Source organism: Neoarius graeffei, chromosome 11, assembly GCF_027579695.1.
Source record: "Neoarius graeffei isolate fNeoGra1 chromosome 11, fNeoGra1.pri, whole genome shotgun sequence".
NCBI classification, from domain to species: Eukaryota; Metazoa; Chordata; class Actinopteri; order Siluriformes; family Ariidae; genus Neoarius; species Neoarius graeffei.
Window position 1 is genome coordinate 3199699 of NC_083579.1, and position 23924 is coordinate 3223622.

The 23924-nt window shown below is 45.0% G+C and overlaps 1 protein-coding gene across 1 annotated transcript in view; it reads left to right on the forward strand.

The window, feature by feature from the left end:
- Nucleotides 1–23924, forward strand: part of crybg1a (crystallin beta-gamma domain containing 1a) — a 167831-nt gene that overhangs the window by 98910 nt on the left and 44997 nt on the right. The window contains exons 3-7 of the mRNA XM_060933277.1: nt 3241–4370; nt 7569–11799; nt 17042–17077; nt 17161–17279; nt 20633–20807. Of these exons, the coding sequence (XP_060789260.1) occupies nt 3241–4370; nt 7569–11799; nt 17042–17077; nt 17161–17279; nt 20633–20807 (5691 nt within the window). The remainder of the gene's footprint in view (nt 1–3240; nt 4371–7568; nt 11800–17041; nt 17078–17160; nt 17280–20632; nt 20808–23924) is intronic.

A 23924-nucleotide genomic window follows, 5' to 3' on the forward strand; every position in this document is an offset into this window, starting at 1 on the left:
AGAGAGAGAGGGAGGGAGGGTACGGGGGAGAGAGAGAGGGAGGGTACGGGGGAGAGAGAGAGAGGGTACGGGGGAGAGAGAGAGAGGGTACGGGGGAGAGAGAGGGAGGGTACGGGGGAGAGAGAGAGAGGGTACGGGGGAGAGAGAGGGAGGGTACGGGGGAGAGAAAGAAAGAAGAGGGTACGAGAGAGAGAGAGGGTACGGGAGAGAGAGAGGGAGGGTACGGGAGAGAGAAAGAAAGAAGAGGGTACGAGAGAGAGAGAGGGTACGGGAGAGAGAGAGGGAGGGTACGGGGGAGAGAGAGGGAGGGTACGGGGGAGAGAGAGGGAGGGTACGGGGGAGAGAGAGGGAGGGTACGGGGGAGAGAAAGAAAGAAGAGGGTACGGGAGAGAGAAAGAAAGAAGAGGGTACGAGAGAGGGAGGGTACGGGGGAGAGAGAGGGAGGGTACGGGGGAGAGAGAGGGAGGGTACGGGGAGAGAGGGAGGGTACGGGAGAGAGAAAGAAAGAAGAGGGTACGAGAGAGAGAGAGAGAGAGGGAGGGTACGGGGGAGAGAGAGGGAGGGTACGGGGGAGAGAGAGAGAGGGTACGGGAGAGAGAGAGGGAGGGAGGGTACGGGGGGAGAGAGAGAGGGAGGGTACGGGGGAGAGAGAGGGAGGGTACGGGGGAGAGAGAGGGAGGGTACGGGGGAGAGAGAGGGAGGGTACGGGGGAGAGAGAGAGAGGGTACGGGAGAGAGAGAGGGAGGGAGGGTACGGGGGAGAGAGAGAGGGAGGGTACGGGGGAGAGAGAGAGAGGGTACGGGGGAGAGAGAGAGAGGGTACGGGGGAGAGAGAGGGAGGGTACGGGGGAGAGAGAGAGAGGGTACGGGGGAGAGAGAGGGAGGGTACGGGGGAGAGAAAGAAAGAAGAGGGTACGGGAGAGAGAGAGGGAGGGTACGGGAGAGAGAAAAAAAGAAGAGGGTACAGGAGAGAGGGTACGGGAGGGAGAGAGGGGGGGTACGGGAGGGAGAGAGGGGGGGTACGGGAGGGAGAGAGGGGGGGTACGGGAGGGAGAGAGGGGGGGTACGGGAGGGAGAGGGGGGGGTACGGGAGGGAGAGAGGGGGGGTACGGGAGGGAGAGAGGGGGGGTACGGGAGAGAGGGAGGGTACGGGAGGGAGAGAGGGAGGGTGAGGGAGGGAGAGAGGGAGGGTACGGGAGGGAGAAAGAAAGAAGAGGGTACAGGAGAGAGAGAGAGGGTACGGGAGAGAGAGAGAGAGAGAGAGAGAGAGAGAGAGAGAAGGGAGAGAGTAAGAGGGTATGTGTGTGAGAGAGTGAAAAGGGTATGTGGAAGAGAGAGTGAAAAAGGTGAGAGTGAAAGAGAGAGAAAAAGGGTATGGGAGAGAGAAAGAAAGAAGAGGGTACAGGAGAGAGGGTACGGGAGAGAGAGGGGGAGGGTACGGGAGAGAGAGGGGGAGGGTACGGGAGAGAGAGGGGGAGGGTACGGGAGAGAGAGGGGGAGGGTACGGGAGAGAGAGAGGGAGGGTATGGGAGAGAGAAAGAAAGAAGAGGGTACGGGAGAAAGAAAGAAGAGGGTACGGAAGAGAGAGAGAGGGTACGGGAGAGAGAGGGAGGGTACGGGGGAGAGAGAGAGGGGGAGAGAGAGAGAGAGGGAGGGTACGGGAGAGAGAAAGAAAAGAGGGTACGAGAGAGAGAGAGAGAGGGTACAGGAGAGAGAGAGAGGGTACGGGAGAGAGAGAGAGAAGGGAGAGAGTGAGAGGGTATGTGTGTGAGAGAGTGAAAAGGGTATGTGGAAGAGAGAGTGAAAAAGGTGAGAGTGAAAGAGAGAAAAAGGGTATGGGAGAGAGAAAGAAAGAAGAGGGTACAGGAGAGAGGGTACGGGAGGGAGAGAGAGGGTACGGGAGAGAGAGAGAGGGTACGGGAGAGAGAGGGTACGGGAGAGAGAGAGGGGGTACGGGAGAGAGAGGGGGAGGGTACGGGAGAGAGAGGGGGAGGGTACGGGAGAGAGAGAGGGAGGGTACGGGAGAGAGGGTATGGGAGGGAGAGGGGGGGTACGGGAGGGAGAGAGGGGGGGTACGGGAGAGAAAGGGGGTACGGGAGAGAGAGAGGGAGGGTACGGGAGGGAGGGAGGGTACGGGAGGGAGAGAGAGAGAGGGAGAGAGAGTCCTTGCAGTTTGCTGAAGGTGTGGTTGTGGGTGGAGTAAAGGTTCGGTGCAGGACGCGAAGTTTCCAGAGCAACAGGACGTATTTAATAAATAAATAAAGTGATATCAGGTGAAGCTGAGAGCGGAGCTTCTGCACTCCTGAACACACTTTCATCTCCGATATGTGCAGATATCCAGCACGCGCTGGGGGGTGTGGGGGGTTTGTTTGTTTTTAGTCCAGACTCTTATCGGGGTTTATTTTACAATTTCTACTTTATCGAGTCGATACACAACGTTTTATAAAACAATGAAATCTGCAGCTGCAAAAATACGACGCGAGTGTGACAGAGTCCAGAAGAACCGAGTCTGGATCTGAAGTCAAACATCGTTCAGTTTTTTTCCTTATAAACCCGAACACACCGGACCTGAGACGAGTGTTTTATTAAAGTCACGTTCAACATCTACTTTTTCATTTATTACCGTTTACTGCTCTTTATAGTCCAGTGTTTTTTTTAAATGTAGAAACATTTAGATGCTCTGCACCGTTTCTCTGAAGACTTTTATAGCGAACTGTATTCCAGATTACTGCAGCATTTAAAACATCCACGACTTGGTTTAATTTGCATGTGTGCGCGCTTAAGAATAAAAAAACCAAAACAAAACCACGCCTGAATTGAAGCTTGCAGTGGTTTCGAAGTCAAAGCAGCAGATTTGAGGGGAAAAAAAAAAGTGAACTGTGAGGAATTCCGGAGAGAACGATAACGAGAAGTGAATTATACCACGTCTGTGGAGTCTGTTTGGAATGATGTGAAACTGTATTTTTAGCATTTGGAAAATATCACTCATGGGTTCTTGCTGTGTTTTTGTGCGTTTCCTTGTTGAAAAGAAGACACTTTATTAACCCGAGCCCTGTTTGGAGTAAAGTTCACATTAATCATCCTGTAACCAGAGCTTCACTGAAAGCTTGGCTGGGAAATGATTTGCAGCCGTCAGCGTGCTGGTTTCGGGCGGGGTGGGCCGGACTGCTGAAGTTTTTCAGGTTTTATCCTGAACGCATCATGTTACTAATTGTTTTTGTTTGTCTTTTTGGTGTGATAGAATTCCGAGGAAAGAGGTGGTGGCGTGCTGAGCCGGGTGACCACATTCTTCTCGAGGAAGCGACGGAGCAGGACATCATCAGACGGGACAGAGGAAAACGTCTCGCCTATTCTAAGCCCCAGCCAGTCGTCAGGTTTGAAGCAGACGTCCACGGAGGGAGAAAAGGTCGAGCAGGGTTTCTTCTCCGATAAAGGAAGCCCGAGCACACAGAGCGTGGCCTCCATCGTCGCAGATGGAGGCGACCTTCCGTTCGCGGATAGCGACAGCAGCAGCAGCGTGAGAAACCTAGTAGTGACGACGAAGAGCAAAGACCAACAGGATACAACGGAGACACTGGTGGTGGAGGCGAGCAAGAAGCTCCAGGTGTTTCTGGAGGAGATCAGCGTCACCGACGAAGGCCCAGAGAGACAGATCACACAAACGATTAAGAAATGCACGGAGATTACGGTAAAGGACAGCTCCGGACCTAAATCTCCAGACCTCAAGAAGACCGCTCTGAAACCGGTTGTGCGAGGAAAAGGGAATTATAGCGCTCTCACCGGCGTGACGCTGAGCTCCAAGTCCAGGAGCGAGTCGAGCTCTTCGGATCAGGGCAGCACTGAGAGCATGGGGAAGAAAACGTCGAGCCGGAGGAGATCACGCAAGCTGAGCAGCGGCTCTCAAGAGCCCTTAAGCCCTTCGAAACTCACGTCCCCTGAGGCGGAGAACGGGTCGGCTGCGGCCTCGCCCTCGCCCTCACCCTCGCCTGTACAGATTCACAAAGCCGTGTGGGTGGAAACGCACCTGGAGGAAGAAGGGAGCGAGAGCAGTTCGCTCGGTCGGGTCACGCCCGTTCAACAAAGCCCCGTGCTGCCCCTCAGGGCTGCAGTCCTCGCTCAGGAAGCGCAGGATTCCGGCTCGGATTCGTCTGTTTATCATGACGCTCTGGACGTAAAGACGGACGAAGAACCAGTCTCTTCAGAGGAGAATAAAGCTGAGAAACGGAGGAGCGTCAAACTTTCCAAGAGTGAGAAGTTCTTCGCCAAGAGAGTGTGGCTGAACTCGCAGTCGAGTTTGGACGGAGAACAAGAAGACACGAGCACACGCGCAGATGGAAATTCCCAGAGCAAACAGAAATCTGAAGTCAGAATGTAAGTTGTTTTTCTTTTTGCGCCACTCCGAGTGTATGAGAACTCGGCATGTAACATGATCTCGTCCTTTTCCCCCACAAGCAGCGAACAATAACGTGGCACGGCTTTGCAGAAAACCGTTCACGAGACTAATCGATGCGCGTCAGAACAGCGTGGGTTTTCAGAATGTTTGTGTACGAGTAGGATTTTACTGAGATGAGATGCTCGAGTCACGTTCAGGTCGCTTCTTTGATCAGCTGAACTCGTCTGAGAGAACGAGATCCGGAGACGGGATCGGACTTGTCTTAAGGATTTTTTTTTTTTTTTAATTCCTGAGTGATTTGTTCTGCATGTTTCACTATCGGTGATTATAGAGTGGCTGCTTTGGCACTTTGGTGTACAAACATGGCGTGTTTAAACACGTTTAATCTAAAGGGGTGTTCACACGGCACATATTTGCATCGATGCTGCACCGATGTATCTTGTTGCGATATATCTTACACCGGTGTAAATTTTGTGGCGCGTTCACACGTCACAACCCTGCTTACTAGAGAGAAGCGTGTTCGCACCGGTGCAGCCCCACTTGCGTTCACACGGCAGTTTTTGCGACCGTGCTATACGATAGTAATAATGCGGAAATGAAATATGCGCATGCGTGAAAATGTACTTCCTTTTCCCGGTTGTCATGGCATCACCAAGCGCCGGGAAAACAACGTGGATGAAGACACCAGTGTTGCCAGATACTGCTGACGTTTTCCAGCCCAAAATATGTTCAAATCCCAGACCTGTTTACTCCTACAATTTGTCCGTAGTTCCTACGATTTTTCAAAACAAAATACGGACTACGAATTCTTGTCCAAAAACTACGATTTATGGCTGAAATGTTGCCAAATGTTTCATCAGGCTTTCGTGTAAACGGGGGAACAGGGGCGCTGCGCCCTCTTACTCTCGACGTGCGCCCCCTTACCGACTCCGTGAAAACATCCCAGCAACACTACGTGACAATGTGTCTGATCATCAAATACGTTATAATTGCTCCAAAAAGATTCCAATCATAGTAGATACACCGCCAGACGGTGCAAAAACAATCCGAATTGGCGTTTTCCAGACTGAGGCGCCATGTTGTTTAGTTGTTTACTTGTCGCGGCTGCTCTCGCGAGATTTGACATGGGTTACATACAAGGTCAGCTGACTTGTAGAGCGAGATTTCTCGAGACTGAATGACCCTTCACCCACCGGCGCGGGGGCTTTTGACAGAAGTAGTTCGCGAGTTGTTTTTGTTGACACTTGGGCATTTAAAGATGTCATCCCGCGGCACGAAGCGGAAGAAAGCCAAAGACTGTCCGGGGCAGAAGAAGATTACTTCTTTCTTTTTCAATGTTGACAGACAATTTGTTACAATTTCCCTCTCAGATCGCCTCAGAATGTCCCATTGGAGCATTTTTCAAAGGCTTTGCACGGCGGGCGGGGGGGGGGACAACCGGTTCCAATCCCCCCCCCCCCTCGCTCCCTCGCCATGGTGAGCGCCCTCATACTAAATTTTTCTAGAAAAAACCCTGTTCATGACTGACTTTATAATCATATTTATTGTGGGAATCGAACATCGATCGTATAGTCATGGGCGCGGCCATGTTTAATCACGTTTAAGCCACGTTTACCGTACGTTGCATTGAATGCCATAATTGAGTTGCCATAAATACATGTTCAGTTATTAACCAATGTCAAACTTTGTTAACTTGAAATGAACCTTTTTTGATGTTGACATTTTTTTCTTGTTTTGTCAAGTTGCCAGGTATCAATGATTTGTGATTTGTTAGTAAAGAGTGTGAGATCAGTATAGCTGCCAATCAAGTATTAAGTAGCCTATTAGAGCGTAGTATGGTCTCTGAAATATTTTTTCTTATTGTAGCATCCTAAATAAGTATTCCTGCTCGTCTTCTGGTTATTTCAGAGATACTGAGATAATGAAATGTATGAGGAGTCAACAAGTCGACCTTGGAGTCTAGGCTTGGTAATATGAGGATTATGGAGCAGATCGAGAATCTTACATGGGTTTGCTTTTTGGTTCTCACAGGTGCTTAACTTGACAGAAAAAATAAGACCAGTGCTAGATTTTAATTTTTAAAATTTTGTTCACGTAATCTATCACTTACTTTCAACTTGAATGAGTACTGTTATCTAATAGGCTGCTTTCTACTTTTTGTCTTCGGTACAATACATAGATTGGACCCCAGTAAAATTCCTACTGACAGCTTACCAAAACTACTGACAAGATACTGCAAGACTACTGACAGGGCAAATTTGGGGTAAACAGGTCTGAAATCCGTCAAAATGCACTTAAAACCACCCAATCTGGCAACACTGGAAGACACGCAGTTCTGTTGTTGTTGATATTCGCCATTTTGGAAGCGCAAAATACCAGGATGCAAATTATGCAATGCCCATATGTAATCAACTCTCCTGACGCGTAGCGAGTCGACCCCTGTAGCGTTCAGACGCCCCATTTTATATCGGTGCTGCCCCGCAAACTAGCATTTACTCCGGAGTAAATTTCTTAAACCACCTCCCGAGCAGGGTTAGATTTGCACCGGTTTAAGCAGCTTTCAGGGGCGACACCGGGATAACTTTGTACCGTGTGAACGCTCTACCGGGGCGGCCCCGGTGCTACACCGGAGTAAAAGTTGCCGTGTGAACACCCCTTAAATCGTTATTTGCATACGTTTTCTCTGCGTGCGCATTTTCATCATTACAGGTATTCGATCTCAGCCACTGTGATGCTCATGGGAAAGAACTAAAGAGCCTCAAGATGATCGAGTTTAACCCGTAGGCTATATTATGTCGTGGTTTGCTGCACGTCTGAATCCAATTATGTTCAAAACAAAAGTAGTGTGTTGTTGAATGCCTTGTTAATTCTTCGATGCATCATTCATTACGAGAGTTTCTTTGTTGCTTGTTTAGAGGACGCTGGGTTGTTCCTTGAGGTTATAATTAAGGATTATGAGAACAAAGTTCAAAAAACGAGTTAGTCATAATCAGATTTGAGGTTGAAGATAATTATACTGCAGATCTTGAACTTGTTCAGCATTGTCGAGGGGCGTAGACGATTTTAAATCTGTTAGATATCCTCATCTTTCAGAGTAGAGCAGTGCTTGAGGAATGAAACCAACACGTTCAGTTCTTCTCCAAGTCTAATAACGTTTTTTTTTTTTTTCTTTATAGTCTGCCAAGCCTCAAGAACGTCAGTGTGGAAATTAAAAAGCCTGACCAGCAGTCATACGACTCTGTAAACGAAAGCGGGGATGCATCCGTAAAGGAGGAGGCGAACACACAACAGCAGCTTGATGCTGCTGATAACAATGTAGAGAGGCCCTCAGAGCTTCCTAATAACATCCCAGATCCCAGAGAGGACTCGCCAGAAATGCCTGGACACAAAGGACCGGTCAGAGTCCCGAGTTCAGAGGTTAGCAATCAGCAGACCTCGACTTCAGCGTCCAAACGTGTGGACAAAGCAAGCAGTGGAACAAACGGAGCGGCTACTGGAAAGGGTCCAGCTCTGCCAGTGGCACCAAAGACAAAAGCCAGTGTGGGTCGGGTTACAAGCCATGCAGAGGCCACAAAAGAGGAAAGCACAAAAAAGCCTGCGCAAAATAGCACAGAGAAAAAGCAAAGTAAATCTCCAACTACAAAAGAGCAGCCTGGTGTGCTCGCTAAGCCTACAGACAAGTCAAAAATCCCAAAGAAAACACCTCCTCCTGCAGTTCCTCCAAAACCAAGCAAAGCGCTCCACGCAGGCACGTCACCCGATGCGTCAGTTTCCTCTTCGGTTCAGACACGTGAGACGGCGCAGGCTGAGAGAAGTAAATCCAGCTCGAGTAACAGTGCAACAAAACCCCAGTCACTACCATCACCGCCTGGTAAAAGTGAGACTGTTAAGGAAGACGGAACGGTGGCTGGAGGAGAGATAGAACCGAGTCAAACACCTAAACCTTCTCATACCAAAGAACCGAAGAAAGGAAAGGACTCAAAAGGCATAAAGGCCGAGGAGAAAACGGAGCAGCCGTCATCTCCTCGTGGTTTAGAAGAAACTAAGGAAATGAGTGACGCTAAAGAAGGTGTGAAGTCAAAAACACAGCCACAAACTCCTACTGACAAATCTCCCAAGAGTAAACCAGTGAAAGTCTCAGTTAGTAAGAGCTCTAAAGTTGTCAACAAAACTGAAACTGATAGCAAGCCTCACACTTCTTCAGAGGCAGAGCAACCAGAAAAGAGCAGCACAAAGGACAAGGCTGCAAACGAACCACGAGTCACTGGGCCAAAGAGTCCAAAAAAGCCCAAGGCTGAAGCATCACCAACAGGAAGCAAGCTGCCTCGCCTGACTCCGCCTAGCGCTCCAAAACGGCCCACAGAGGACGAATTTGATTACGGAGAGGATGAGTCACTCAAGCAGCCCTCGCTTTCTGATGCCAGGCCAGAGAACAATGATTCATCCTTAGTCAACGGTCCTCTTAGCCCTGCTGAACGTGACCAAGCTGCTGGGAACGCTGTGGTGAAGCCTTCACCAGAAACCAAACCCTTGCCACATCTGAAACGTCCGACTAAACTTAAATCCAGAAAAGAGGTGGAAAAAGTGAAATTAGAACTCGCTGCAGACTCTCAGACTACAGTACAAGTGTCGGACCAGACCGTGGACAAAGCAGAAGAAAAGCAGAGTGTGAGCGTGGAGACCACAGAAAATATTATCATTGCCCGAGAAACGTCAGCTCGAGTGTCTGAAGTGAACAAGAACAAGGCCAGCGTGTCTCACGTCGAGGATCAGGGCGTGAACCTGGAAAAAGAGATGCAGAGTGCGAGTGTGGAGATCACGGAGCCTACAGCAGGCTGGAAAACTTCACCTGAAGCACTTGAACAGGAAATGGATGTAGCCAAAATAGAGGAGGCCCTGGATGTGACCGTGACGGCCACTGAACATACTGTAGATATAAAATCCCCACCTGAAGCAGCTGAAAAGGAAAAGGACCAGGCTGCAGCAGACTCCGAAACTCCAGCTCAGATGACTAAACGGGAAACGGACAAGCCTGAAACGGTGCCAGGTGTGGACGATAAGATCGAGGATCATAAAACAGATTTAAAATTAACTCAAGAGACTGAACAGAAAACAGACAAGGCTGAAACGGTGCCAAGTGTGGATAATCAGACCGAGGACCATAAAACAAGCATAAAATTAACTCGGGAGGCTGAACAGAAACCAGTAAAAGCTGAAGAGACGACAGCTTTGAAAAATCCACCTGAAATCTCTGTAAAGGAAGCGCAGGATGTGCAAAACGCAGAGCATACAACAGAGTTAAAGACGTCAACTGAAGGGTCTGAAAGCAAAGCTGAAAAAGTGCAAAGTACGGAAAAGTCCAAGGATCGTGGTGTAGATCAGGTGCCTGAACAGAACAAAGACGAAGCTGAAGAATTGCCTAAAGCGGACATTAAAGCTGTGGAGAGTAAAACAGACTTAAAATCTCAACCTACAGTATCTAAACGGAAAGCAAAGAAGCGTGAAGAAGAAGCGAACCAAACTTCAAGTCAAGCATCTAAACAGGAAGTGGACAAAGCTAACAAGATGCAGGACGTGAGCGTGAAATCTGAAGCGCGTAAGGAAAACTCGAATGCTCCTGATCAAGTGAGTACTGAAAAGATCGCAAAACCAGAAGCAGGGTTTGATGACTCTCAACTTGCAAAACCACTGGATGTCGGTCCGCCTAACGTAAAAGCAGATCTTATCAGTAAAGAAACTCTCCCAGTCACAGATGAGGAGAAACTAACTCCTGAAACAGTGGGTGAAATGTCAGTCAAACCAACAGTGAGCATCCACGAGGAGACCAAAGACCTCAAGGCTGGAAGCGTTCAGCAATCTGACGCCGCACAGGATGCATCAAAATCCGAGACAGAACAACAAACCAACATGGCGATGAACGGTCTTGCAGGAAACGCCCTGTCTAAAACCACAGAGGAAGCTGGTCACAAGGAGGCTGAAGTTCCTGCGTCTGCTCAAGACCACAAGGATGAATCGAAAGTCTTTAGATCATCCAAAACAGAAGTACCAGCCGTAGCACATGATGCAGTTAAATCACCAGCCTCAGAGTCTGTCGAGGAAGATGTCAAAATGAGACCTGTTGGCAAGATGGAACTGGAACATCTTCCGAATGAAATCCTCGGTCCTGATCAGAAACCTGGAGTTGTGAAAGCTGAGCTGCCAAAAGGTACAGAGAAAGTGACCTTCCAAATGGAGAAGACGACTGAGGTTCAAAAAACCAGCACCGCCAGCGAGAAACAAAAACCTGACGCCTTGAAATCTCAGAATTCACCCAACTCTGAGAAACTACCAAGTACTAACGCTCCAAAAATGACAGCTCAGGACTTTCTTCTGGTCTCTAAAAACCTCTCAAAAAATGAATCTCCATCTAGCTGGCTGGATGTGGACCAAGGTTTTGAGAAGAAACAAAATAAGATGGAGAGGAAAATGGACTGTTCGGCAAGTGATGAAAACCTCCAGGACAACTCTGACGATTCAGAAGACTTCATACGCAAAATCAAAGAACTCTGCTCTCCTTTCTCTTTTCCTCCTAAAAAGCATGGCCAGTCCAGGATGATTTCGCCTCCGTTTGCCATGCCTGCTATTAAAGAAGATCGCTTTGAGAGAACCTTTGATCCTGAGGAGTTTAAGTTTGGGATTAGGAAAACCACGGGCCCAAAAGATCCATCTCCAGCCATGATGATCAAGAAGAAAAGTGGAGACCTGAGGGATAAACAGCTTCTGAAACGCAAAGGAACTGAAGGTAGTTTGATATTTAAAGCACTGGCTTCCAGACGGGGACAAGAAAAAAATGAAGAGGAAAAGACGACGGAGAATGGGGAAGATCAGGGTAATGCTGAAAGTTCTGGAAAGGTTCCTTCACGATTAGAGAGAATGTCCATCCTGTCAAACCTTGTGAAGCCTTCCAAGAACTTGAGGAGGCCTCAAACCCAGCCTGAAGCTGTTTCAAACGGGACCACATCTCTCACGGCGTCCCAACAAGTTCCGACACCTGGAGGCACGAACAGTGTGACTACGTCTGATGATGTGCCTCCAGAACGGGTGGACGGGAACTTGACGCATCTTGAGACGCGTTCTGGTGATTCATCGAAGAGCCCACTCGCTCCTCCTCCCCTTCCTACCTTTTCAGAAGTCAAGCTTCCTGATTTTCTGGAGAAGTACCTGAAAAAGGATCAACAACCCCCCACTTCAGGTAGCTCTCAAAACCCAGAAACGCCTTCCCTGATCCCTGCAAAGCAGACAGAGGTCCGCTCTGGAGTCCCAGACACAAGTACAGATCTGAAGAAGTTACCAGAGCCACCAGCACCAATCTTTCCACCAAAACCACAAGAGCAACAAACCAAACTACGGCCACCTACACACACTCAGGTGGGCAAGAACTTTGTGCAAGTTTTCTGATCATGTTTCCAGTGCAGTCTTGTTTGGAGCTTAGCTTGGAGTCTCAGGTCTCAAATCATGAATTATATACGAGTGCATCAGAGCAGGAGGGTTGTAGATCCTCAGGGATTCGGTTTATTTGTTAGGGAGTAGAAATATCTCTTGACAAGTGCAGTTAAGGTTCCTTTTGAAGAACAGCTGCCATGCTGGAGCGTGGTGCTCCTGTAAACCTTTCCTGCACAGCATCCGCACTTTTGATTGAACAGTCAATTAAAGAGAGAAGTTTTTAGGAAAATATCAGATGTAAATCACTCCAAATCACTGGAGATTATTGATTTTGATTGACCAGAAATGATCATTCTGAGCTCTCGGATTTTCCATTCCCATTTCTTCATGCCGTATGCCAATTAAAGCTAGACTGCCTTTCAGATTTTAAGTGTAGGTCATAAAACGAATTTTCCCCACACCCAGTTATTTTTGTTTAGTGACCGAAAGCTACTGAATTCGAATCACGGATTTCAAATTTTATTACTTTTTTTTTAATAGAACAATTAGTTTAGAGCCACATGGCCCTAAATTCTCCACTATTTTTTCCTGCTTCACCATGACCCAATTCAAGATACTGCGTCATGCATCACATCACGTGGTGGGCTTTCCCCGTTCGCGCAAGGCATTGTGGGATACAAATTTGAAACAGGAGAGAAAAATGGAAGACGTGAGTGTGCGAATGAAACGTGAAAGAGCGACTACAGTAACGGAAAGAAAGCGAGGAGAAAAGACGTTATGTTATATACGAAGGAAAGGAAACGCAGGACCAAACTAATAAATATGGGCGCTCAGCGAGCACCTCGGTGTGATCAGCTGTTCGTTTAGCGACAGAATGATGGAACTGTCAGTGCACGCTCAAAGGGAAACCTGTAGATGGCAGTAATGCAACACTGTGGATGCCAGCTGCTGTAAAACCCAAAAGAAGAAGAAGGTAAACCTGCGCATGCGCACACGGACTTCCTCTGTCTGCTTGACTGCGCCAAGCGAGCGATTTCATGCGCATTATTTGCTTTAATCCCCTCAAATTAAATAACTTCCCAGCCACAGAATGGCCTGATATTTTGAGATATTCCAGAAATAAACAGATATCACAATCACCACATTTCAGACGGAACTAAATTTCACCGATTTTATGAAATCAAAAGGCCGTCTATCTTTAAAGGAACAGTCCACCGTACTTCCATAATGAAATATGCTCTTATCTGAATTGAGATGAGCTGCTCCGTACCTCTCCGAGCTTTGCGCGACCTCCCAGTCAGTCAGACGCGCTGTCACTCCTGTTAGCAATGTAGCTAGGCTCAGTATGGCCAATGGTATTTTTTGGGGCTGTAGTTAGATGCGACCAAACTCTTCCGCGTTTTTCCTGTTTACATAGGTTTATATGAGCAGTGACATGAAACAAGTTCAGTTACACAAATTGAAACGTAGCGATTTTCTATGCTATGGAAAGTGCGCACTATAATGGCAGGCGTACTAACACCTTCTGCGCGCTTCGGTAGCACACTGATACGGAGCTCAGATATCAATGCGCTGCCGAAGCGCGCAGAAGGTGTTAGTACGCCTGCCATTATAGTGCGCACTTTCCATAGCATAGAAAATCGCTACATTTCAATTTGTGTAACTGAACTTGTTTCATGTCACTGCTCATATAAACCTATGTAAACAGGAAAAACGCGGAAGAGTTTGGTCGCATCTAACTACAGCCCCAAAAAATACCGTTGGCCATACTGAGCCTAGCTACATTGCTAACAGGAGTGACAGCGCGTCTGACTGCGTCTGACTGACTGGGAGGTCGCGCAAAGCTCGGAGAGGTACGGAACAGCTCGTCTCAATTCAGATAAGAGCATATTTCATTATGGAAGTACGGTGGACTGTTCCTTTCACACATGCAAACTCCTCACCTTTCGGCGAAATTCGCCGTTTTGGTCCCAAAATAGGTCACTTGTGTGAATCGTGTAGATCCGAAGAGTTTTTTGGGGGGGGGGTAGGCAGGCTACAACGCTATTGTTGCCAAACATTTCACTTACAAGGTTACAGCCAATCAAGATAAACAGTTACTAACACGCTTCTTTTCCATTGGAGTTCTGATCAGCTGGTGCACAACCCACTGCTGGTTGCCAGTCCTCGCTTACGAATATTCCACAGATTCAGACCGCAAAGTCACCTTTTTATAGAGAGATCTGGCAACCTCATCTCGCGACTGAATCTGAATACCAATGGAACAGTTTCCAGCGCGCTCGGGGGTGAATAACCATGGGCGGATCTACCGGGGTGGCATATGCCACTCTAAAAGAAAGCCTTGCCACCCCTGCTGCTACCCCAGTTGGCAGCGACGAATTCAAAGAAAAATTACGGCCAATTTGACATTTACGTGCGCGAATTTCCAATGTCCGACTGCGGCGAATGCAGCACGAGAGAGATAACGCCAGAGATTGGTTGCTTTGGAAAATTGAGAGGCGCGAAGCGAGGGAGCCAGGAGTCGCGAGGAAAGGAGACACGGGAGGAAAGGGGTAAAAGCTGATTAACTATCTATCAAAAAAATGAAATTATAATGAATGAACAGTGCTAGTATAGTTGCGATGCTGATTTTGAGAGGATAAAAATCAGGTTGGAGAAGGTTATTTAGCTAACTATACATGTAAGGCAAAAAAAAAAAAAGTGTGTTTCCGGTAACCCGACCGATCGAGAATTTCCGCGTCGAAATTGCCGACCGTAAAGTTTTTATTACAAGTTTCCCTCGATATTTTAGTGTAAGTGGCGTTAGTTTGTCATAATTTTTTGTTTCAACGCATTCAAGTTGTGAAAGAAACGATAAAAAGTAAAATGTTTTGCCACTTCTATCAGCCCTCCTGGCTGTAATGCAAATTGCTTCCTCTTCAGTATACAAGTGCACTTCCATGGCAGGGAAAAACACTACATTTTGCCGCCTATGTAGTCCCCTATTTATACAAATAGGAGTCATTCAGGATTCAGCCGTGTTTTTGCTCCGTGTTTTTGCTCGACCCAAGTTCTACAGTAGGCGAGGCGAGGCCGGCTGCTTTTAATGGAAGTAGCCGAGCCTAGGACGTTCAACCATATTTTCACGTTATTTCTTGATAAGGTGTTTTCACATTATCACACGAAAATATCATGAAATTACGTGATATGTTATTACATGATAAATATATTGTAAAAACGTGATAACTCTGTTAACAATATCTTTTCACGTAATTACTTGAGTCTAAGCCAATTTTTTTTGAGTGTGGCAGCAATACGCTTCCGCAGATCATAACTCGAACTCTTGCGATATTTTTTTTATTCGTTTAAAGATTTAAAACACTTATTTTATTATGATGTGTGGTATAAAGGATTCTGTGCCAAAATACTATTTTGTAAGATGTTTACTTGTGTTAATTTTTTCGAACAAAATAAAACAAATTAAGAAAAAAATTTCCTACCTACCGACCTTATTTTAGTATTTCATGTTACCTGAAACACACTTTTTTTTTTTTTTTTTGGCCTAATGTTAGCTAGGTCTGACATTAGTTTTGTGTAAAGTCGGCCACAAAAGTTAATATTGATTCACCGTCTGTCAAGGAAAACATTGCTATTGGCTGAAGCTTATGATTCAAATATTGAGGATCTTAAACATGAGTTACATCAGACGAGGAGAGTACTAGACAGAAAAAAGGGGGAACAGGAGAGTCCTACCACTCTCATGGAGTTCACTGGTTTTGGACTCATACCAAGATGATGATGTTGGTTTTTTTTGAGTTGTTCAGGTTGTGTAAAATAGCGGTTGTCTTGCCTGTGAGCATCCTGTGAACGAAGTTTTTCATCTCTCAGGCTCATAAAGACTTATTTGCGGTCGACTATGACAGAAAAGAGACTATCAAGTTTGGCTGTACTCAGCATTGAATCAAAGCGCACAAAAGCATTAGATCTTGATAAATTTGTGAAGCGTTTTGCTGAGCAACATGGAAATCGCCGCATTCAGCTGTTGTAGGCATGACAAGTTCATGTTCTGCTCACTGGTGAGCCTTTACAAAGCATGAGGAAAAAAAACTATAAAATGTGACACTGGTGTAAATGGTTTAAATCATGCTGAACTTGAAGCAGTGTTGTTATTGTTGTTTTTTAGTGTCTGTTCTTTTGCATATACAGTATAAAACTGTCCAGAAACGGTATAGACCTCATCTGAGAATGTGTGTTCTTCGTGAACAATAAAGGCATGAGATTAAGTTTATCTGTATGAGTTTGTAAATGGCAGTCTGTGCCCTTTTGTAGTGTGTACATACTATTTGTCGTCAAACTGTGATTAAATTCGGTATATATACATGTCTGTAATACGTTGCCACCCCTCAAAAATTCCTGCCCCCCTCTTGCCACCCCATAAATATTTTTCTAGATCCGCCCCTGATTTCACATAGGTGATGCCTTTAAGAAAATTGACAGACAGGGATTGGCCAGGTGTGTCCTCTGGGGTAGGTCTGTTAGATAGCACAGGCAGTAATATATACCTTTTTGTAAATAGCCCACTGTGTTGTACACAGGGGTGAAAATTAACTTCACAAAATATCAAACTTTACCGGCCACTGACAAATAAATGGTACAATTTACCGGCCACTCAACAGTAACTTATTAAGACATGTTTATGGAAAGTTATTTTGTACTGTATTAAATTCAAGATGTCACTGGTTGCAATTTTTTTTGTAACGTAGACTACGAAATGTACTTTTGCGCGCGTGCCGTGTCCCCGTGCGTCCTTCTCACCTTTTTCACCCCTGACCAGTTTGCATGCCTGTCCTTTAATGTATTAGCTTAAATTTTTTTTAATGAAGGTATCAGAATTCCAAAATCAACTTCATCGGACATAATTTTGGTCAACATTTAATGTTTCTATTTAATGTTTCTATTTAATGTTTCTACATATAATGTTACTATTTACTTGTAGTATTCGACAGTCCATTTACTACTTTGTAATATATGTAATAGTCATAAGTATAAATAATAAAACTTTTTTTTTTTTTTAATCCTGCATGAAAGAGTTAAGATGACATTCCGAGGAAAAACATTGTCCTGATTTAAAAAAAAAAAAAGTGATGGTTGTTACGGTGTGTGTTGAGAATCAACTTGATAAGTTTAATAACAGTGAGGAGTGTCATGGCGTAGTCAAGAACTTTAAAAGATATTATTTCCTTTACAGGTAACAGTAAGAGGCTTTCACAAGCGGCCTGGAAAGGTACTTTTACTAATACTTCCGCAACATGATTGAATAAAGTAATGATATTGCTAAAATGGTCTAACAAGTTTGTGTCCTTGCAGCTGGTCATCTTCCAGCAAGCCCAGTTTGGCGGCGAGGCGTACGAGGTGTTCAGGGACATAGACGACGCCACGGCATTACAGCTGTCCCCTGTGATCTCTCTGAAAGCCATCAGAGGATGGTCAGCCTTTTTAATTTTTTAAAAATTATTATTTATTTATTTTTTTGGCCGAAATGAGTAGGAAAACATATTTCTAACCGAGCTTTGATTTTCTCATGGGACTTAAAAAAAAAAAAAAGGGGGGGAGAGAAGGGAATGCTGACTGTTTCACTCTAATTTCTACTGGGACAGCCTTGTTTATGTTTCATCTTTTGCTTTAATGGACCTGTTAATTGCTTTGCACAAGCTGTAAAGGTGTATGGTGCCCCTTTTCCACCAAAGCAGTTCCAGGGCTGGTTCGGGGCCGGTGCTTAGTTTGGAACCGGGTTTTCTGTTTCCACTGACAAAGAACTGGCTCTGGGGCCAGAAAAACTGGTTCCAGGCTAGCACCAACTCTCTGCTGGGCCAGAGGAAAGAACCGCTTACGTCAGCGGGGGGGCGGAGTTGTTAAGACCAACAACAATAACAAGACCGCGAAAGATCGCCATTTTTAAGCGACGAGAAGCAGCAGCTGTACAAACGCGAAGTCATCCATTATTATTGTTGTTGTTGCTGCTGCTTCTTCCGTGTTGTTTTTGCTTCGATATTCGCGCCAAGGTTTATGCAAACGTAGTGACGTAATGACGGGGCTCCCCTTAGCACCGTCTCGTCTCGTCTTCTTCCGCTTATCCAGGACCGGGTCGCGGAGGCAGCAGTCTAAGCATGGAAGCCCAAACTTCCCTTTCCCCAGACACCTCGGCCAGCTCCTCGGGAAGAACACCGAGGCGTTCCCAGGCCAGCCGAGTTCCTTAGCACCGTGAGCTATGGAAAAGCAAACTGGTTCTCAGCTGGCTCGCAAGTTGAACGAGTTGTGAACCAGCACCAGCCCTGGAACTGATTTGGTGGAAAAGGGGTATGGGAGACTTTTTTCTTTTAGTCCCACCCAACCCTGAAGACATTACCTCTGCAGTTATATTTGTTGTCCTTGACAGCAAAATAAAATCCTTAGTGTGGTAGAGTGAATTCCATCGCACCTGAAACTGTGTCATGAGCCACAAGTTGCGCGTCACGATCCAATCCCACTCGGATATTACAGGATGAGATCAGCGGAGCAAAGCAGCTCGGAGACCCAGAGCCTGACCGGTCTTTGGACGCTAGTGAGGCCGGAATTCAGCTCAATTTTAAGATGATTTTGTCACTGCTGACAAATTTCCAGCATCAGGCCCGAATATGAATGTCAGGAACGACAAACGGAGCTTATAGTGTGACGTAATCAAAGAACAGCAACATGGTGTCTGGGGTGAAAAGTCTAGCATGTCGGTATTTTGTATTTTCTCACAGAGTTTGACGACTCTGACAAGGTGTTCCTTGATGGCCATGATCAGGGTCCAAACTTGGCACTCGCCCCTCGCCAAATGCGAGTAAAATTCTCCATTGGTGAAGAAGTTGAATGAGGTCAGTCACTATTGGCGTGTTACTGAAATAGACCATAGTCCACTACAAAAGTTTATCATTACAACACAAGCTGATTGAGAACGTTTCGTTTTATGGTCGTTGGAAAATCTTTTGGCTGGTAATTTTATTTCAGTTTAGATTACAGCCATTGGCAGCTCGACCAAAGATTTCATTTTAGACCCTGGCCATGGTTTACACTTCCTTGGCCCAAGTGCGTGGATGATGATTGGTCAGGGTCAAACTTGGAGCGTTTGCAATCTCCTGAACAAGTCACGGCAAGAATTTATAGCGTTATGATTCTTCTGATCACCTAATCTGACATGGTGACCATCATGAAAGACAAAATATCATGTAGTCCGATCCTGGCATTAGACGTCCTAGATGCAGCTGTAGAAATCGGATCCTCCATCCATTGTTGCGTTCTAAGGAGCTTCACAGTTGTGCGTGAAGTCATGACCTAATGGTTAGAGAAGCAGCTTTGGGAGCAAAAGGTCACTGGTTTGATTCTCAGGACCAGCAGGAATGGCTGAAGTGTCCTTGAGCAAGGTACCTAATTCCAGCGTGTGTTGTAATGTTGTTCTGGATAAGAGCGTCTGCCTGTAATGTAATGCAGTGCAGTTTAAAAACAAATATATGGTAGTTTAATATAATGCACATCTTTAGCGGACAAATAGATCGAATTATGGAAAAGATGACAAATATATTTGGTAAAAATCACTAGTCGTTTGAGGTAATGAAGAAGTGACGTGGCACTGCTAAGAATGAAAGTTATGAAAAGGTCAATTCCTAAATCGAACTGACTTTCTGTGTAAGACTTGATGCTAGGCATTCCGAGTTCATGTTCAGTGGTGTTTCCCCCCCCCCCCCCCCAAGTTATACCTCCAAAGGGTTCATAAAGTCGTCATACATTCCTTGTGATTTGAATCAGCTGTGTTAGAACAGCGTCTACATCAAACTGAGCGCTGTATAGTTGAGTCACGAAACCTAGAGTCCGAGTCCCCAGCGTTCAAGTCCGAGTCAAGTCAGAAGTCCTTAAAATTAGGCCACGAGTCGGGCTCGAGTACTACAAGCCTGATTGCACCCATAGAGCTGATCCTTTGAGAGTGAAGAACCATGATTTACAGTAAATATATTAAGCGTAAGGACACAGCCTGGGTAAATCAACGTAATTATTACAAATATTATGCCTTTTCTGTCAACTGTGAGTGAATAATAATAATAAGTTAAATTTATATCGCGCCTTTCAAGAAACCCAAGGACGCTTTACAATTATAATAATAATAATAATAATAAATAATAAAAAAAAAAAAAGTAAAAAGTCCACCGAGTAGGGGTCAGGATGTAATTCCTGTGGTGTAGCAGCCACAGTCCCACCAACAGGCGCACGAAAACGAGTCCCACATCTCCAGCACAGCCGCCGTGACGCCGTCAGCAACATCGCTCGAAACACCACGCCATGGATCCACAAAGTGAGCAGAGAAGCTCTGCCATGCAGAGCGTTGGTATGTCCCAAACCGCCTGCACAGCCGCTGCGATGCCACCGAGCAACATCGCTCGAACATCACACCAAGCGTTAAAGCGCAGAGCGCTGGACAACCACGATGTAAAATGAGCAACAGGCTCACTGCAGTCCATAGCTGGGAGCACAGGCATCACCCACGGCGAACCAAGGCCTGGAGGGAACCGACGTCCAAAACTGGGTCTGGAGCTACACCACAACCGGCGGACAAAACACTCAAACATCAAACTACACAAACACACGGGAAAAAAAAATAAATTAAAAAAATGAAAATAGAAAAAGAAATAAAATAAAAAAGCTCTGGTGAGAAGCGGCAGCCAGAACGCGCACGACGTACTCTCAACCGGAAACGAAAAAAAAATGTGATATTTGTTATTGCACCATCATAAAATAGTCATTGGCAATGTTCCTGTCTGTCTAGTTGGCTGCTTTATGAAAAACCAGGATTCCAGGGACGGACCGTCGCTCTAGAGGAAGGCCCAACGGAATTGATGAACGAGTGGGAGGAGCCAGAACCGAACCAGGAAGTGGGGCCAGATGGGATTCCCATTCCGACTAAACCAATGGTGATTGGTTCCATTCGTCTGGCCGTGAGGGTAAGAGCTTCTAAATCACAATCAGGACGTGGGTTTAATGAAGAAGTGCAGAATGGGTTTGGGTTCTCAGTACTTTTGCTGTTGTATGATGATGATTGGTCATTTTCTTGATATGCTACATTTCCGACACAGTGGAATTGTATACAGGTCGTCGTCGACTTACGACTGCGTTTGGTTACGGCTGACCGGTTGTAAACCGATCTGGTCGTAAGTCGTCCTATGTTAAATGAACGTAAGTATATTGTGATGTGTAATGATATTGTAATCATCTTAAAGTCTTATTTTATCAACATTTTCTTATTTCATTACCTTGGCTTATTATTTGGTTTAAGTCAAACACTGCATACTCGGGTGAAAGTAACTTTTATTTCTTGCCGGTATATTATTTTGAGCCAAAGTGTGCACGTGCCGAAAAATACACCTAATTATTTATTATTGTCTACTTATCAAGCGTTCACTAGGACTTCTTATCACTCCGTAGTACGAGTATAGTACTTTATCACTCTTTCATCCACCTGTATCAGTTTTTGATTATAAATAAATTGCAAACACATCATTTCAACAACACAATTGTTTTAATTACATTTTTTTTTAGCTGAACAGTTGAAAACTAACTTTTCATTTTGGACACAGAACAGTGTAACAGAACAGAAAAGTGAAAGTTACTCTGATTACCAGCTGCGCACGTTATAGCACAAGCTCTGGTTAAGCCGTACGCGCGCTGGAGCTCGCTCGTTATTTGTCCAGCGAAACACTGCACACGTAATAGAAGAGGCTGGATGCAGTGTTGCCAGATTGGGCGGTTTTAAGTGCATTTTGGCGGGTTTTGAACATATTTTGGGCTGGAAACCGTCAGCAGTATCTGGCAACACTGGCTGGATGCTGGGCGCTGCCGGGAGCTGGGGTAGAAACTGTCGTACGCTCAGCTGGGAAACACTTGCCAGTCATAACCAGATGGTCGTAAAGTCAGTTGGTCGTAAGTCGCAAGTCGACGACTACCTGTACTTGGTGTCATTCTTGTTTGTAGTGTTTATTCCACTGTAGTGGGAGGCTAATTAACATATGACCAGAATTATCCTCATTTCTCCAGAAAACGCGACCTTTCCCAGCACCAAAAATTGGTCCATGATTCTCATTAGTGTGATCTCTCAAGAACAAGAATGAGTGGTTAAATGTTTCCAGGACTTCTGTGGAACCATCATATCACGACCAGCAGATGAGCGGATTAGATTTTGGAGTTGATCCAAACAGGATGAAGGTCGCAGCATATTCATAGTTCAGGCACACAAATTAGAGTTGTTGGTGGTGAAGGTATCACTGTTGATGCTGTTGACCTCGAGTTCACCTTGTCTCCTGTAGCGTCTCCTGATTTGAGATAAAGATAAAGCTAAGCTAGTTTTTAGCGGCGGGAGGGTGAGCTTGTGTTAAGTTTTTCTCCTCATGTGAGGTTGTGACTGCTTCTGTTGTTTACGCGTGTGTTTATTCTACTACACGAGGGCTTCCAGAAATCTTCTGAAATGCCACGCCCACCACGTTTTTGAGAAGGAGGTGATGGTGTCGGTTTTGTGTGAAAGTCCGTAGCTATCAGCCTAAATGTTTGGGTTGGAACGCTGAATTGAATTGGCACCAGACAGGAATTCAGATTTGACACACCAGTGCTGGCCAGATTCTCCCGAGGCCTCTGGAATTCTCAAGAACCTGTAAAGAGCTGAGGAGCTTCTTGTAATATGATCGATTCTCATAATTAGTGTTGAATAGAGATCCCTTATTAACCATGCTGAACTTTTATAACTGTGAAATATCTCTTTGGAAGCAATTAGCATGCTTCAGAAACCCATCGTAAGAAATTGCTTAGTTTTACTTCATGCTGTTGATAAAAATCAACAGCATGAAATAAAAAAAGACCTCCTGTGAGGAATAAAACACTGTCATGCTGTTATAGAGAAATAATCGTTGGTGTGGTGAAGCGAAGCTCCTGTTTCACCCTGAAGTTGATTATTTTCCTGTAACAGCATGTCCTGAAGTGTTGTATTCCTCTTACACCACAGCAACTTGCTGATACTAACAATGCTCATTAAAGTGTGATTATATCATACATTTTTATCCATTTATAGTTACATAAAATGTTGTGAAACGTCCTTGAAACAAGTTCCTGTTATCGCTTCGTAATATAAAATGAACATCATACGAAATTGATTGAAAATAAACCAACACCTTCTGACTGATCTCAGCATGTAAGACGTAATAAAAGGGCAGTTTAATATGAAATAAAACTATCACTATTAAAAAATTAAATATAAACCTGAAAGTAAACAGCACTTTGTAATAAAATGAGTAATGGATTATTATTGGAGTATTTCTTAATATTTAAAAAAAAAAATTTATACTTTGATATAAAGTCTATAATTTTGCCGTGTTTTTGAAATTCTGTCTGAAGCCAGCGAGGGATTGATTTCTTGCTCCTTTTATTAACTTGCGTTTGATTTTATTTATTAATTTATTTTTAAAATAACTCTCCCACTAAACCATTTCCCTGCCTGTGATGTTTTTAACACCATGTTGCCGGAACTGGATTTTATGACTTTTATTATGAAAGCTGAGAGATTTCAGCTCGAGTTGTTTTTCAGCCCGAGTTTGCGAAGCCACTTTTCAGTGGAGAAACAACAATGTGATCAAATCCTGGAAAGGATTTACGGATTTTTTTTCCAGAGCCTCAGCATTAGTCGGGATGAGCTTCGGTTTTGTGTTGCCGTTTATCAGTTTCGATGTGTGATGTGTTTATGGTTTTGTTGTTTAGTGTTTAAAGTCTTACACAATCCATACGGCCAAAATACTGAACTCAGATTTAATTTACTGCAAAAACAAATTACAAAAGTCAGAGTCTAACACCAAAGACTAATTTTATTAGCTAATAAAATAATACTAATATAATAGTTTTAAATAAAATCTAAAATAAGACATAAAATATTAATATTTAATATTCAAAAAGTAAAAATGTGATCTTGAACAATTATTTATTATTATTATTATTATTATACACCACTATTCTACACGTTACTCTATACTGCTATACTACGTTGTGCTACACTACAGTATACTGCACTGTTACACTGTGCT